Source organism: Schistocerca piceifrons, chromosome 2 (genome assembly GCF_021461385.2).
Source record: "Schistocerca piceifrons isolate TAMUIC-IGC-003096 chromosome 2, iqSchPice1.1, whole genome shotgun sequence".
Classification (NCBI taxonomy): Eukaryota; Metazoa; Arthropoda; class Insecta; order Orthoptera; family Acrididae; genus Schistocerca; species Schistocerca piceifrons.
The window spans coordinates 76,045,047-76,061,507 of record NC_060139.1 but is presented as its reverse complement, the minus strand read 5'-3'; the positions used below and the strand labels follow the sequence as shown (position 1 = coordinate 76,061,507).

Here is a 16,461-nt window from a genome sequence, read left to right as displayed (position 1 = left end):
AATACGAATTTTCGAATCCATTCTGGAAATTGTAAATTTCATTCCTGCATTACTTTTTTCCCTCATAAATTCGACAAGAGCAGGTTTTAAATCTGGAAAGAGTTCCAGCCATGTTCCTTGACCTACCCTACGTGCTTGGCAATAATGTATAAGGTCTCCATACCCTTCGTTCTGTTCCATTGAAAACTGTTGCCACGACAGCTGAATAATGCGTGCGACTTCAGAAATTTTGCCATTCATACCACCAGTTCCTTCACTCCTCCATGCTCGCAAATTTAGCACAAAGTGCTTCTTGAGGTGCAGAAAAATGAAACCCAACTAATGATCGTTGTAATTTTTTGCTCTTTTATGGTCAACTAAATCCTTACATTACTTCTGCATGGTATTGTTATGTCGTTTCATTCCAAATTGGCAGTAGCTGTCGATTATGCGACTGCACAATAGGATTCTCATCCCTCTCTTCAGTAATTCCCATTCACGTTTAAAGGCTTATGACGACAGGTTGCTAGACAGCCAATCCCCCCCCCCTCCCCCCCAGACAGCCGCTGGACTTGGCAATGTCCGTCATACCATGAACTAACGGCGAAGGGTAAACAAAGCTGGTGTTCAAAACAATTAACGGAGGCCTCTCAGTTGCCATTTTACTTGCCTCTACAAGGGCGAAAGGAAGCGTCAATTGTTGCTCGTAGCAGCAACAATATGAGGTGCTCATACTTTTCACAATAGAGAACATGTAGGTTTTTAATTGAGCTGGGGACTTACGTAAGCTTTTTATGCTGAGGAGAGATGCGATTGTGATTTGTATTTAGACTGATTCAATCTAACTGACATGACATTATATTTCTCTGTCTTGTCGATTATTTACACCAGTCTTGAGTTCGTTATGATAGAAAGTGGCTAAAGTTTAGCACATATTTCCACGAGCAAAAGAAGCCATTGACCTTGTTTTAACGTTCTTTAAGTTCGAATAAAAGGTATTTCTGTTCTCTGTAATAGGTTGCTAGTGAAAATGGGCGAAACCTGAAACCAGTCAGCCAATAAATAAATAGCACCTTTGACGTAAGCAATTAAAAATGTATTTTCTTCTACATCTGAGAGCTGTAAGACGCAAAATACCGAAAATCCTTACGTTTATTTCGCAATTATTCGTACAGGCTTTTCTTGTACAGCCACACAGAAAGTGTGGAATCAAAATGATTTAAAACGCATGGTTGTATGTATACATGTACTTAAATCAGTGGATGTTGGTATCTTCTATACCATTTAGCATTGCTGAATGATTTCAGTGTGGATGATATACTAACTCGAAATGTTGAAATGATAGGTGTTACACGAAAAATGTACTCTATTTTATCATTCAAAGACGTTTTAGTGGTACACATATTAAATGACAACAAAAGAAGGACCTAAAAAAGTAAGATTTTTTTACCTCTTACAACAGTTTTCTCATTGTTGATAACCGAAATTCTGACGTGAAAAGCTCTGATTAAATTATTGAAATAGTTTTCTACAGCAAGCTAAGACATTGGGTCTTGTTACATCAAATGCATTTAAGCCAATAAACAAAGTCTTTGTCACCCTGCTCCTCACTAATATTCAAATTACTGTTTTGTGACTAATAATTAACTAACTGACTAATATCACAACTGAGAAATACAATATTGTGTGACTAAAACAGTACTGGTTTCAGAACATTTCTACACAAACAACATAGCTTTCGGCATCCCCCTCCCATCAGACATCAGTTGCCTCTCCTTTGGCTCTTACATGTAAGAATCGTAAAAATAAATCTAAATATAAAGGCTGTCCTTTCAAAATAAGTACTACATGGATAGTCTTCTGTACCAGAACCTCTTTGTAGTACTAAATATTGGAAGATAAAAGCATCCATTACTGTTTAAGGTAACTTCTGAGATCTTGAAAAGATTTTAATGAAAACAAAAAGAGCTAGGCCTACTGTGTAGTTCCAGGTTCAACAAAAACGTGCTATCTAATTGGGTGGGAAAATTGATGGCATAAAACTTTTGGTATTCCTTTTTATTTTAATAAGGAAACTTTTTAATTGTGTGATATACAAGTCATTTTCTTTCTCATCTGGAAAAGGAAATAAATACAAAAACTATCATCTAATTTTATATTGACATTTTCAACATTTTCAGGGGTAAGACAAGGCTGCAACCTGTCTCCACTGTTGTTCATATTATTTATGGATCATATATTGAAAACAATAGACTGGATGGGTGAGATTAAGATATGTGAACACAAAATATGCAGTTTCGCATATGCGGATGACTTAGTTGTGATGGCTGATTCGATTTAAAGTTTGCAAAGTAATATTTCAGACCTAGATCAGACATGTAAGTACTATGGTATGACGACTAGCATCTCCAAAACGAAAGTAATGTCACTGGGAAAGAGATATAAACAGATTGAGTGCCAAATAGGAGGAACAAATTTAGAACAGGTGGATGGTTCAAGTACTTAGGATGCATATTCTCACAGGATGGCAACATAGTGAAAGAACTGGAAGCGAGGTGTAGCAAAGCTAACGCAGTGAGCGCTCAGCTACCATCTACTCTCTTCTGCAAGAAGGAAGTCAGTACCAAGACTAAGTTATATGTGCACCATTCAATCTTTCAACCAACTTTGTTGTATGGGAGCGAAAGCTGGGTGGATTCAGGTTACCTTATCAATAAGGTTACTGATATGAAAGTGTCTAGGATGATTGCAAGTACTAGTAGATGGGAACAATGGCAGGAGGGTGTCAACAATAAGGAAATCAAAGAAAAACTGGGAATGAACTCTATAGATGTAGCAGTCAGGGCGAACAGGCTTAGATGGTGGGGTCATGTTACACGCATGGGAGAAGCAAGATTACCCAAGAGACTCATGGGTTCAGCAGTAGAGGGTAGGAGGAGTCGGGGTAGACCAAGGAGAAGGTACCTGGATTCAGTTAAGAATTATTTTGAAGTAATCGGCTTAACATCAGAAGAGGCACCAATGTTAGCACTGAATAGGGGTTCATGGAGGAATTTCATAAGGGGGACTACGCTCCAGACTGAACGCTGAAAGGCATAATAAGTCTTAAATGATGATGACGATTTCAACATAACATGCTATTTATATGGGTTAGTTGCATGAATTTTACATGTGAAGAAAACGCAGCAGTCTGCACTTACATTTTAAAGAATCTGCCATAAGGTAGTGAAAAACTGATAAACATGGTTAAACTGAAAATGAAGAGACAAATTTTTGTGTGATCTGAAAGAGAAATACAAGTAATTCCTACATTGTTCCAAAATTTGTACTGATAAAATTTCCCTTGAATAAAAATATATTATAATTTTTCTAGCTTTTAACTTGGAAAACTCTTCCAGAATTTAATCTAAATCTATTGAGTCCAAGGTATCAGTTTCAATGGCTGAAGTTGACAGTCCAAAAAACTTTCATCAGAAAGTGTTGACTTATGGTATGTCTTTACCAATTTGGGTTTTTGAGAAAATTCTTTCACCATATGCAACCGGCTGAAATTTATTGTATTTCTTTTTAACTTAAGCCTCGGATAAAATTTGAGCCCAATTAGATGGTGGCTTCATCAAAAAGTTTACATTTCAGTTACATTTATACTAACTAGGACAATATTTGACACAAATCAGTGGCAGCTCATGACCACACATTCACAGTTATCTCACATATCTCGTTTATGACCCAGTGTTCACTGGAAAGTTTTTGCTTCGGTAATGGTACATTTTCCTGCGTTACAGTTGTACATACTAATTGTGATTCAACCTATGTAAAAAAAATGTGCTTGGCAGTTCTGGCGCCCCTCTCAACATGTCACCCCAAGCAGCCACTTGTGTAGCTTGGGCCTTAAACCGGCCTTGGAATAAGACCTTCATCTGCTGAGTTGAAGAATTTTATCCGCCAATAGTCTCAAGCAACATGACCATCCTCAGGTAAAAGAGTTGAAATACAGTATCCATATGACAATGATTAACTTTAGCATGTTAAAAGTCAACAATTCTTTAATGTTACTCGTTACATATCAGAACTCCACTTACTTTCATTAGTGTTTCTGTAAGTTCCTTCTTGTACTCCATTTTGAATTTAGGTAAGTGTACAATCACTTCAGGCCTGTACATTCTGGACATAATTTGTTGAAGACTTACATCTGTAAGTTTCTTCTCAGCATTCGGTAGACCATGTAATTCTCGGGGCAGAAGTATCAGCATACTTATTCTACGACCCTGACGTATGAAATGAGATCAGAAAACACAAGCACATTAATACCATACTTTACTCAACAGAGTAATCGACTACACACTAAAACAATGTAAGAGTGTCATCACAGACATTATACAATGAGCTACGTACCTGAAATCTAATTTTACTATGATCTCCTGTGATATCTATGTGATTGAAGGAACATTTAAACTTCCAAGTATAGTGTTGCGTGTATATCTTAAAATGTATTACAATTTTTCTTTGTTGACTTAATAATTACAGAGAACTTATTTATTCCACACTTCATTTCATGTACTTCAAGCACTTAAGAATAGGCTTACCATATAGTGAACTTGATTGATTTGTTCAAAACATGCAAAGAAATAACTCAGCTCAGTTTCTTGCTACTTTTTCTTCATTTATGCATGGGGAAAACATTGCACTTCCAATTTTAAGGATTTATAGAAGACAGTAATACAGAGTAAGGAATCACTATCTTACAATTCTTACGAATTTCTGTTTCATATCATTGCTTCTATCTTAAGCACAATTCTTTCCGTTCTTCAGACTGATTACCTGGTAGGGAAGAAGCAAGGCCTGACAATTCAGTTCACTTATGAGTGCATAACTGAATCTGTCCTTGATGAACATGGTGTCCACATTTTTTGCTGGTTGTGATTCTGGGTAGAAAAGTTCAGGTCTTGTAGCGCTTTTGGTAAACTGCTTGATCCAGTTACCCTTGAAATAAACGGCGTTGACCAGTACCAGACGAGTGAGCTCATTGAGGGCATCTGAAAGGATTTGCTCGTTACGATCTTTACACATCAGTTCATCTACGCTTTTTATTAATGTTATACCTACAGCATTCGTTAGCCTCTATATCTTATATGAAAACGAGAACCATATTTTGTCAGAATTAATGATTCACGACAGCGTCATTTGATTGTTGTTGTTGTTGTTGTCAGAATTAATGATTCACGACAGCGTCAATTAATTGTTATTGTTGTTGTTTCTTCAGTCCTGAAACTGGTTTGATGCAGCTCTCCATGCTACTCTATCCTGTGCAAGCTGCTTCATCTCCCAGTACGTACTGCAGCCTACATCCTTCTGAATCTGCTTAGAGTATTCATCTCTTGGTCTCCCTCTACGATTTTTACCCTCCACGCTGCCCTCCAATACTAAATTGGTGATCCCTTGATGCCTCAGAACATATCCTACCAACTGATCCCTTCTTCTAGTCAAGTTGTGCCAAAAAACTCCTCTTCTCCCCAATTCTATTCAATACTTCCTCATTAGTTATGTGATCTACCCATCTAATCTTCAGCATTCTTCTGTAGCACCACATTTCGAAAGCTTCTATTCTCTTCTTGTCTAAACTATTTATCGTCCATGTTTCACTTCCAAACATGGCTACACTCCATACAAATACATTCAGAAACGACTTCCTGACACTTAAATCTATACTCGATGTTAACAAATTTCTCTTCTTCAGAAACGCTTTCCTTGCCATTGCCAGTCTACATTTTATATCCTCTCTACTTCGACCATTTTGCTCCCCAAATAGCAAAACTCCTTTACTACTTTAAGTGTCTCATTTCCTAATCTAATTCCTTCAGCATCACCCGACTTAATTCGACTTTCATTATCCTCGTTTTGCTTTTGTTGATGTTCATCTTATATCCTCCTTTCAAGACACCATTCCGTTCAGCTGCTCTTCCAGGCCCTTTGCTGTCTCTGACAGAATTACAATGTCACTGGCGAACCTCAAAGTTTTTATTTCTTCTCCATGGATTTTAATACCTACTCTGAATTTTTCTTTTGTTTCCTTTACTGCTTGCTCAATATACAGATTGAATATCATCGGGGAGAGGCTACAACCCTGTCTTACTCCCTTCCCAATCACTGCTTCCCTCTCATGTCCCTCGACTCATAAATGGCATCTGGTTTCTGTACAAATTGTAAATAGCCTTTCGCTCCCTGTATTTTACCCCTGCCACCTTCAGAATTTGAAAGAGAGTATTCCAGTCAACATTGTCAAAAGCTTTCTCTATTAATTACTAGTACCTGTCTCCAGCAACTAAAACAGTAGAAGGAATCTAGACTCCTGTGCTTATTTATTTATTATGTAATACACTTCCCTTTCCAGTTCCTGTTATGTTTCTGTCAGTTATCAAATGAGAGAGTGTTTGGCTGCGGTTTCATGAGTAGAGCAGTTTAGTGCAGGTGTACATGTTTCATTTGGGATTTGCTGCCACCCTAATGCGTGGTGTGAACAGTCAAAGATGCACCTATGGTGGAAGAGTCTCTGGGGTTGGTAGGAGCCTCCTCCCTCCCCTCAGGGACGAGTAGAGTGAACGTTAGCCACAACTTTGCCGCTTTCATCATTCTGTTTTAGCTGGCTGAGAGGATGGACGGATTTTGTGCACGTCTTCATCACTTTGAATTATAAATGAAACGCATGAGATATATTGCTATAAAACAACTAATGCATCCCTTTTCAGTATCGTCCTAGCCAGGGTTATATTTCGAGCACCTTTTGTAATTATTTTTCAAGTAAACTGAGTAGTGAGGACATATTTCTAACGAGCTCAAGGTGCTTATTTCAGTCCAGTGGTATCAAGTTAATCTTAGCACATCTGATGTTTGTTGACTTGATATTGCACTTAATTTACGCTATTCATTTTCGTTAACTTTTTTTCAGAGTATTTTACTTTCTTACTTTATGATATGGGCTTCACCCATTGTGTATCAGCTAACCATATGGTCGCAACTGTTATAACAAAGAATAGGCACTTTCATAAATTTGTTCCGGCTTAGGTTCACAATCGAGTGAATAGTGTTCATTATTTGAGTATTCTGGTGTGTGGAGTTATTTTATTTTACTTATTTTTGATTGATTGATCTTCGTGGTCCCACGAGAGCATGGCTGCACAGAGGAAGGACCATCTGCTTCCCAGGTTAGGTGAGGACAGGATTTGCTTGTGATGCGTCTGCAGTTTTGCTATTAATCCAAGAACGATCCAGTAGGGTGTGCACATAATTGTGCCATGAACTTCCAATTACCTATATGGTATTGGCTGCACAATCAATAAGCGATGATCGTTGTTGAGAGAAATTGCGATTTACATGTATTGCGCGTGGAATTTTGCTAGTAAACCAAGAACGATTCAGCATGCAGAGTACACAATTTTGACATTGACTTCCAATTATCCACATGGTATTGGCTGCGTAGTCCACGAGCGCTGGCCATTCTTGAAGAATTTCATACCAGGCTAAGTTTATGTCCGTGTGAAGAGTATGGTAGGATGTACCATTGATTTACACGTGTTTTATATGTAGTTCTCCAGTCCCACTAGTTTTCAGATGAAACCTTGAGATAACGCGCTCACGGTTCCCGTCTAATCTATTCATTATCTCGCAGCCATGTTGTGTGCATAATTATGAGAAATAGTAGCCATTAAACAGCATCTGAGTGCCATGAGTATGGACCCCCCCAGTTCGCCATGCGGTCTAACGCATCTTTTTCCGGGCGGGAAGGCGTGCCGGTCCCCGGCACGAATCCGCCCGGCGAATTAGTGTCGATGTCCAGAGTGGTGGCCAGTCTGTGCATGATTTTTATGGCGGTTTTCCTTCTGCCTCGGCGAATGCGGGCCGGTTCCCTTTATTTCGCCTCAGTTACACTATGTCGGCGATTGCAGCGCAAACACTGTCTCCACGTACGCGTACACCATAATTACTCTACCACGCAAATATTGGGGTTACACTCGTCTGGTGTGAGACGTTCCCGGCGGGGGTCCACTTGGGGGCCGAACCGCACAATAACCCTGGGATCGGTGTGGGGCGGCGGTGGGGTGAGTGGACTGCTATAGCCTGTTTTGGGGTTGTGAACGACTGAGGGCTACGGCGGGTACGAAGCCTCTCCGTCGTTACTTGGTCCCCTGTTCCACACAATACAATACAATACCATGATTATGAATGTTACGTGTGAAAAGCACCATAATGCCGGTGCCAACATATACTGATGAGTCAAAACATTATGACGATCTGCTTAATAGCTTGTTTGTCCATCTTTGCAACGAAATACATCACTAATTCTGCGTATCAGGGATACGACAGTTTGTTGGTAGGTTTGTGTAGGTATGTGGCATTAGGTGTCTCTGCACCGGTCATGTAATTCGCGTAAATAACGAGCCTCTGATTGGCGTACGCGGTGATGGCACCGGATAGCGATCCATCTGGATTCCATAGGGCTTGCATCAGGCGAATTTGATCGCCCAGACATCGACTTGAGTTCACTATAATGATCCTCAAACCACTGGAGCACGGTTCTGACTCCGAGACGCGGACAGTTACGCTACTGAAAGATGACATCGCCATTGGGGAAATCAAGATGAAGGGATGCAGGTGGTTCGCAGCTGCCAACGTGTCGTGGGATACTAACACAGGTCCCGTGCAAACACAGGAGAGTGCCTCTCCTAGCGTAAGACTGCTCCCACCAGTCTTGTGCCTATAGCGCAATGCAATTTTCGAGCCGCCGTTCACCTCGGTGGTGGCGTTAGTGGAGACGACTATCAACCTAATATAGCAAAATGTGATTCACCTGAAGATCCAACACGTTTCCTTTGATGGACGGTCAAATCCCGATGGTTCCCTGCCCACTGGAATCAAGTAGGGGTCCTATGGACAGCGTGCTCCGAAACACTTGTGCGTGTGTAAGCATTATGCTCTTGCGGCAGAGATGCCACAAATCCCCATCTACCCTACTTTACAGAGCAGACAAGCCGTAGAATCCCACGTTCTGTGAAGAGTCGTCCGCGTCCATCCATTTAGCGCCTAGTAGAGATGGGCAAACTCGTTCATCCTTGGGAACTAGTTCACTGCTGATCGTTCTTTTTTGGGAACCGTTCATTTTTACTCGTTTACCGTTCATTTGTGCTTGGTATGTGGTTCTTATTAAAAACTGAAAACTGGTAGTGTAGGTGACTGAAGGATGGAGGGCACCAAGAGGGGGCAATTGCCTCCCCTCTGGAGTATAGAGTTTTTATTCATTACAGAATTCTTACACACTTTTAGAAGTAATTTCTGTGATTCCTGCACAACCTCTCGTTTAGCCAACTGTAGCGTTGTGTGGCTGATCGCAGGGAAATAATATAGGGTGGCGCACGGCACGGAAAACCGGCCCAGAGTACAAACTGTTCGCCAATTACGAACGATGTGTTGCCCGTTACGAGCAGATACAACAAACACACAAACATGTAATAATTAGTCAGTGAAGAAATAACAAGCAAATGCAAGCAACAATTGCGAAACAATCAATGACGATGTGTAGAGAGCTGGAGAAGAGAACATGAAAATAAAATAAAATGTGGTTTTCTCATCATACTTGCGTCACACGATTAGTAAAAATTAGGTTTATATGTTACATTATTAAAGTTAATGCACCAATAATAATAATAAAGTTTTCAGTAATAAAGTTTTTGGTTTGAAAGCTCCTTCTGAACAAATGTTTTTGAGATAATAAGTAAATACGATTTCATGGCAATCTATATTTTTTCAAATGAAGAGGCACCGCTTTTCCTACTGAGCCAAAATGATCCACAACCCACTTTTTTCTCTTTTTTTTCACAGAAACCAAACTAGCAGGTAATGCAAATTGGGAGCAACCAAACTTAAAAATAATTAGAGCCTTCCTAAGTGTAATGTTTTGTATATGAGAGATACACGAAAATCGTTTTATATGAACTTTCTTACACTAAAAATTAAGCAAATTATTGAAAGTTAGTTGCTAAATCAGGTCGATGAAACCAAAAAATATATGAATAACAAAAAAAAAACTTGCCTTGTTATGTCTTCTGCTGTTCATCGATATAATGAAGTGAGCTGATATCCCCTTTTGTTACCTGAAAAGACGTACCTATTACATACAACGTAGTTTTTATGTAATTTACGTAACTATGAAATACTTGTTGATTGCCGGTCGTGGACGCTGAATAGCCGGACCCAAGTGCAAGAACAGTTTGGAACACATGTAAAATGGGCGAGCGCAGTGAACGAAACGAACAACTGGATACTGAACTAACTAGGAGCAGTCGGCAGTGGAACTGAGACAGGTGGTCATGCGAAGAACGACGAGTGCGGCCGAGGGAGACCGAGACTGAGACGAGCACGTGACCGAGGGTGGAACGAGAACTGCCGAAGTGACCGGCGCGACCAAAGTGAACTATGAACCGATCGTTCCTTGGAATTCGTTCCTCGATCCTTTCGTTCATCTTTTTGAACCGTTCCTTTGCACCCGTTCGTTCGCGAACTACCCATCTCTAGCGCCTAGTGGTAATTTCATCGTCCTTCTACCTCTTTCCGTAGATGCTCACGACAGTAGCGCGTGAACATTCGCCCAGTTTTGTCGCTTTGGAGATACCCGTTCACAGGTTCCGCGCAATAAAAATCTTCCCCTTGTCAAACTCCCGCCCCCCCCCCCCCACATTTCCACCCCATATCTTCCCTAGAGCGATGACTCGTCTGTGTCTGCTCGCTTACATACTTTTGTTACGCCGTCACGCGTCCGCACCTCCACCAGACGGCATCCGACCTCGCATTGGGGGAGGTCATAATGTTTTGGTTGATCAGTTTATTTTACTCCAAATCCCGCACATAAGTAAATTACGAGACCCATTACTTTTAGATATTGAAACCCTTCAGCGAGTGAAGTGTGCCGTGTATGTTTTGTTCACATCTGTTGTTTGAGCAGAGCCCCATAATAGATTGTATCGTTGAACGAGAAATACCTTCACGTTGTTCACGGTGATACTTTCAGTGACCCGACCCCACCGGATAATGCAATCCTGAACAGACTTATCCTATGAAATAACATTGATTGAGTCTGTAACTAAATTAGAACCCCACGCAAATATTTATCGTGTCGCACTACGCTGCAAGCGGTCTCATTCAGTTATCGCCTTCGGTTTTCCTGTTTCCTCCCTTTCAGGTTGTCCATTGTGCTACATTGTTTAAATCAAAGTAATTAATTGGTTAAATAAATTTCCAGTCAACCCCTGTCAGTTCTCAGCGAGCACTGTATTGAAGAAGGTAACGAGAATATGGGCAAATACAGAAGTTCCAGAACACACCATCAGGCAACAACAAATCAGAATAATATTCGACGAACTGTAGGCTTTCGTGTGTCGAATCCTTTTCAGTGTAATACAAACAGAAGAGAGGTAGGCTTTGAAGTTGACGTAGCAGAATCAGAACTGAAAATACACTATGCAGCACGATGAAGACGGCACGTCACACACGCCACATTGGGATGAAGTGTACTGCGTGCTTGGACATTCGTGCTCGTAAATTAAGAGTAATGCTGATACATGGTGAAACAACGCTGTGGTGGGTGGTTTGCGAGTCTAAATCACCTCGGGGTATGACCATACAGTGCATTTGACCTGCGGTCGTCGCACGGTGGCGCTGGCAGCAGTCCACGTACGCAGAGGTGTGTTGGTGCATGTCAGAGTACGATGCAGCGAGTAAGTATGCAGACGTTTTCAGTCGTGCTAATGGTGACTGTGTGTTGAAAATGGCTCAAAGAACACATATTGATGACGTTACGAGGGGTAGAATACTAGGGCGACTGGAGGCTGGTCAAACACAGAAGATTGTAAAACGGGCCCTCCGTGTGCCACAAAGTGAGATCTCAAGATTATGGCAACGATTCCAGCAGACAGGAAACGTGTCCAGGGACTACAGTACGGGACGTCCACAGTGTACATCACAATAAGACCGATATCTCACTATCAGTGCCCGCACACGGCCACGGAGTACTGCAGGTAACTTTGCTCGGGACCTTACCACAGCCACTGGAACAGTTGTCTCCAGACACATAGTCTACAGTCGACTGAAGAGACGTGGTTTATTCGCCCAGAGACTTGCAAGGTGCATTCCACTGACCCCTGGTCACAGGAGAGCCCGTAAAGCCTGGTGTCAAAAACACAGTACAGGGTCATTGTAACAGTGGTCCCGGGTTATGTTCACGGACGAGTCCTGGTATAGTCTGAACAGTGATTCTCGCCGGGTTTTCATCTAGAGTGAGCCAGGAACCAGATACCAACCCCTTAATGTCCTTGAAAGGGACCTGTATGGAGGTCGTGGTTTGATGGTGTGGGGTGGGATTATGATTGGTGGACGTACACCCCTGCATGTCTTTGACAGAGGAACTGTTACAGATCAGGTGTATAGGGACGTCACTTTGCACCAGTATGTCCACGGTTTCAGGGGTGCTGTGGGTCCCCCCCCCCCCTTCCTCCTAATGGATGATAACGCACGGCCCCAGCGAGCTGCCACCGTGGAGGAGTACCTTGAAACAGAAGATATCAGGCGAATGGAGTGGCCTGCCTCTTCTCCAGACGTAAACCGAATCGGGCACGTCTGGGATGCTCTCGGTCGACGTATCGCTGCACGTCTCCAAACCCCTAGGACACTTCGGGAACTCCAACAGGCACTGGTGCAAGAATGGGAGGCTATACCCCAGCAGCTGCTCCAGAGTATGCCAACCCATTGTGCAGCCTGTGTACGTATGCGTGATGATCATATCCCATATTGATATCGGGGTACATGAGCAGGAAGCAGTGGCGTTTTGTAGAACATGTGTTTCGGGACGGTTTTCTCAACTCATCACCAATACCGTGGACTTACAGATCTGTGTCGTCTGTGTTCCCTATGTGCCTGTGCTATTAGCGCCAGTTTTGTGTAGTGCCACGTTGTGAGTCACCGCATTCTGCAATTATCCTTAATTTATGATAATGAGTGGATATGCAGATGATTAGTTTTTCAGTGGAGTATAGATGCAGACGTAAATGCGGTCTGGTGTCAGCAGTAAATGATGCATGGCATCATGATCATCATGATATCTCAAACGAACTACCAGTAATCCACTAAGGCTTGTGGCCATCTGTAATCTCTGCCTGGATTTTTGTTGGTGTCATCCCACAGTTCGTCATGACCATTTAAACAAACCTGCAATATTTTCGTGTCGCAGTCCTTCTGGAATAACTAGGGCTGGCCTGAGTCCGTCTCATCACCACCTGTTTTGCAGTCACATTACTACAACCGTCTGTAGGACCTGTCAGTGCTATGCTCCCATGTTCTCATGCCAGAGTTTCAATCGTTTTCAAAGCCTGGAAGAAGGCGACAGTTCACACATGTGTGTGTGCTCTGTGTACACCGTGTTACAATCTCACCTAAGAAGTTCCATGACTGATCATTGAATCTCAATGGCATGAAAATACTGGAGTATCAGTCTGGTTGTGTTTCGCCCATGTGTTAAACGAATGTTTAAAATGAAAGTGAAAGAAATGTTACGTTGGGTAAGCGACAGAGAAACACCATTCGAAGCGTTCATGTCAAACATGACTTTTTGTGGAGATACTTGCCGAGGAATTATAATCAACTCATGGAATAATACATCCACCTTTTTGTGTGGACCTAGCCTCAGCTCAATTGCAGTCCTGAATGGATGGAGCGAAAGAGTTGTTTCGCTCTCTTACCTGTTTTTCATATCCCTTGCATACATGTTTCCAGCTGGCGAAGCAGTCAGGTTACTCGAGAAAATAATATCATTTTCATGGAACCAGCCAAGCTTTATCATACATCAGAAGAAACTAAAGAAACTATGGACTCATAGTCAGGAGAAAGTCCCCGGTATGCACTGCGAACAACTGGCCTCGATATCTTAATTACGTCATGTCCTCCCTCTGTCAGATGCCTACCGTCATTCCAAAGTTTGCAACTTAATCCCCTTTTTGCTTTGTGTCTTGTTCTATCCATATCGTTGGAACTGTACTACAGTCTCACTGGTGAAGGTAACATGGACTTCGTTCTCCATCTCTCCAGGCTCACGCAGTCCACAACAGTCAGTATTTTCCGTCCCTCAGCCAATGACTTCCTATCCCCGGGGATGACATGAAACACACACTGTCAAAGCACTTTCCGTACAGAGGTCAGTCTGCCACAAGGAAACAAACCACCACGTGGCCCCTGGTTGTCATTCTGTCGGCATACTACTCTTACATACAGACTCGTCAACTGATGAGGGCTACACTTAGTTACGTCACGCAATGAAGGAAAGAAGATAACTGTTTAACGTCCCATCGACATCAAGAGAATTAGAGACGGAGCACAAGCTCGGATGAACAACCTCAGCATTTTCCTGGAGCGATTTAGAGAATTCACTGAAAACCTGAATCTTGATGGCCAGACGCGGATTTGAATCGTCGTCCTCCCGTATGCGAGTCCCGTGCGATAACCACAGTCCCACTTCGCTTGTCGCAGTGAAGGGGTCACAATGCAATCGCGACTCAGATTCCAAGAACTGCAGTCTTCCATAAAACATTCTACTGCTCTGACCAATGTGTTGCTGGGTTTCTCTTTCTAGCAACAGCTCTCTTCGATAAAAACTGCTGTGCTGGTAACTGATTCTATAGCTTCGCATTTAACGACAGAAACAATCCCCTCACGCAAGTGAATTATAGAGACTCCTTCAAATGCCCTTGACTTACTTCCTCAATCTTTTCGTGTTGTGTCCGATAAGCAACTAACTACAGGATGAAAATCGTGCAGGTACCTCAGCTTCTGAATGAACGGCTTCAATTCTCTCAATCCTATCCCTTGGAGCGGCATTGTCCAATAGTCTTGACTGTAGCAGTTTCTGCCTGTCACCTGCATGCACACCTCTCTCACTCGCAAGATTGTTGTGGAAACTCCCTAACGCATCTACTTCTACATCTACATCCATACTCCGCAAGCCACCTGACGGTGTGTGGCGGAGGGTACCCTGAGTACCTCTATCGGTTCTCCCTTCTATTCCAGTCTCGTATTGTTCGTGGAAAGAAGGATTGTCGGTATGCTTCTCTGTGGGCTCTAATCTCTCTGATTTTATCCTCATGGTCTCTTCGCGAAATATACGTAGGAGGAAGCAATATACTGCTTGACTCCTCGGTGAAGGTATATTCTCGAAACTTTAACAAAAGCCCGTACCGAGCTACTGAGCGTCTCTCCTACAGAGTCTTCCACTGGAGTTTATCATCACCGTAACGCTTTCGGGATTACTAAATGATCCTGTAACGAAGCGCGCTGCTCTCCGTTGGATCTTCTCTATCTCTTCTATCAACTCTATCTGGTAAGGGTCCCACACTGCTGAGCAGTATTCAAGCAGTGGGCGAACAAGCGTACTGTAACCTACTTCCTTTGTTTTCGGATTGCATTTCCTTAGGATTCTTCCAATGAATCTCAGTCTGGCATCCGCTTTACCGACGATCAACTTCATATGATCATTCCATTTTAAATCACTCCTGATGCGTGCTCCCAGATAATTTATGGAATTAACTGTTTCCAGTTGCTGACCTGCTATTTTGTAGCTAAATGATAAGGGATCTATCTTTCTATGAATTCGCAGCACATTACACTTGTCTACATTGAGATTGAATTGCCATTCCCTGCACCGTGCGTCAGTTCCCTGCAGATCCTCCTGCATTTCAGTACAATTTTCCATTGTTACAACCTCTCGATATACCACATATTCCTCTGCAAAAAGCCTCAGTGAACTTCCGATGTCATCCACAAGGTCATTTATGTATATTGTGAATAGCAACGGTCCTACGACACTCTCCTGCGACACACCTGAAATCACTCTTACTTCAGATGACTTCTCTCCATTGAGAATGACATGCTGCGTTCTGTTATCTAGGACCTCTTCAATCCAATCACACAATAGGTCTGATAGTCCACATGCTCTTACTTTGTTCATTAAACGACTGTGGGGAACTGTATCGAACGCCTTGCGGAAGTCAAGAAGCACGACATCTACCTGTGAACCCGTGTCTACGGCCCTCTGAGTCTCGTGGACGAATAGCGCGAGCTGGGTTTCACACGACCGTCTTTTACGAAACCCATGCTGATTCCTACAGAGTAGATTTCTAGTCTCCAGAAGAGTCGTTATACTCGAACATAATACGTGTTCCAAAATTCTACAACTGATCAACGTTAGAGATATAGGTCTATAGTTCTGCACATCTGTTCGACGTCCCTTCTTGAAAACGGGGACGACCTGTGCCCTTTTCCAATCCTTTGGAAAGCTACGCTCTTCTAGAGACCTACGGTACACCGCTGCAAGAAGGGGGGCAAGTTCCTTCGCGTACTCTGTGTAAAATCGAACTGGTATCCCATCAGGTCCAGCGGCCTTTCGTCTTT

General features: G+C 42.3%; 1 protein-coding gene across 1 annotated transcript in view; it reads right to left on the bottom strand.

Annotated features, from left to right (window-relative positions):
* The window catches only part of LOC124777344 (serpin B4-like), a 78,212-nt gene that overhangs the window by 33,798 nt on the left and 27,953 nt on the right, over window positions 1-16,461 (bottom strand). The window contains exons 5-6 of the mRNA XM_047252708.1: window positions 4,801-5,015; window positions 4,062-4,247 (exon numbers count right to left, since the gene is read on the bottom strand). Of these exons, the coding sequence (XP_047108664.1) occupies window positions 4,062-4,247; window positions 4,801-5,015 (401 nt within the window). The remainder of the gene's footprint in view (window positions 1-4,061; window positions 4,248-4,800; window positions 5,016-16,461) is intronic.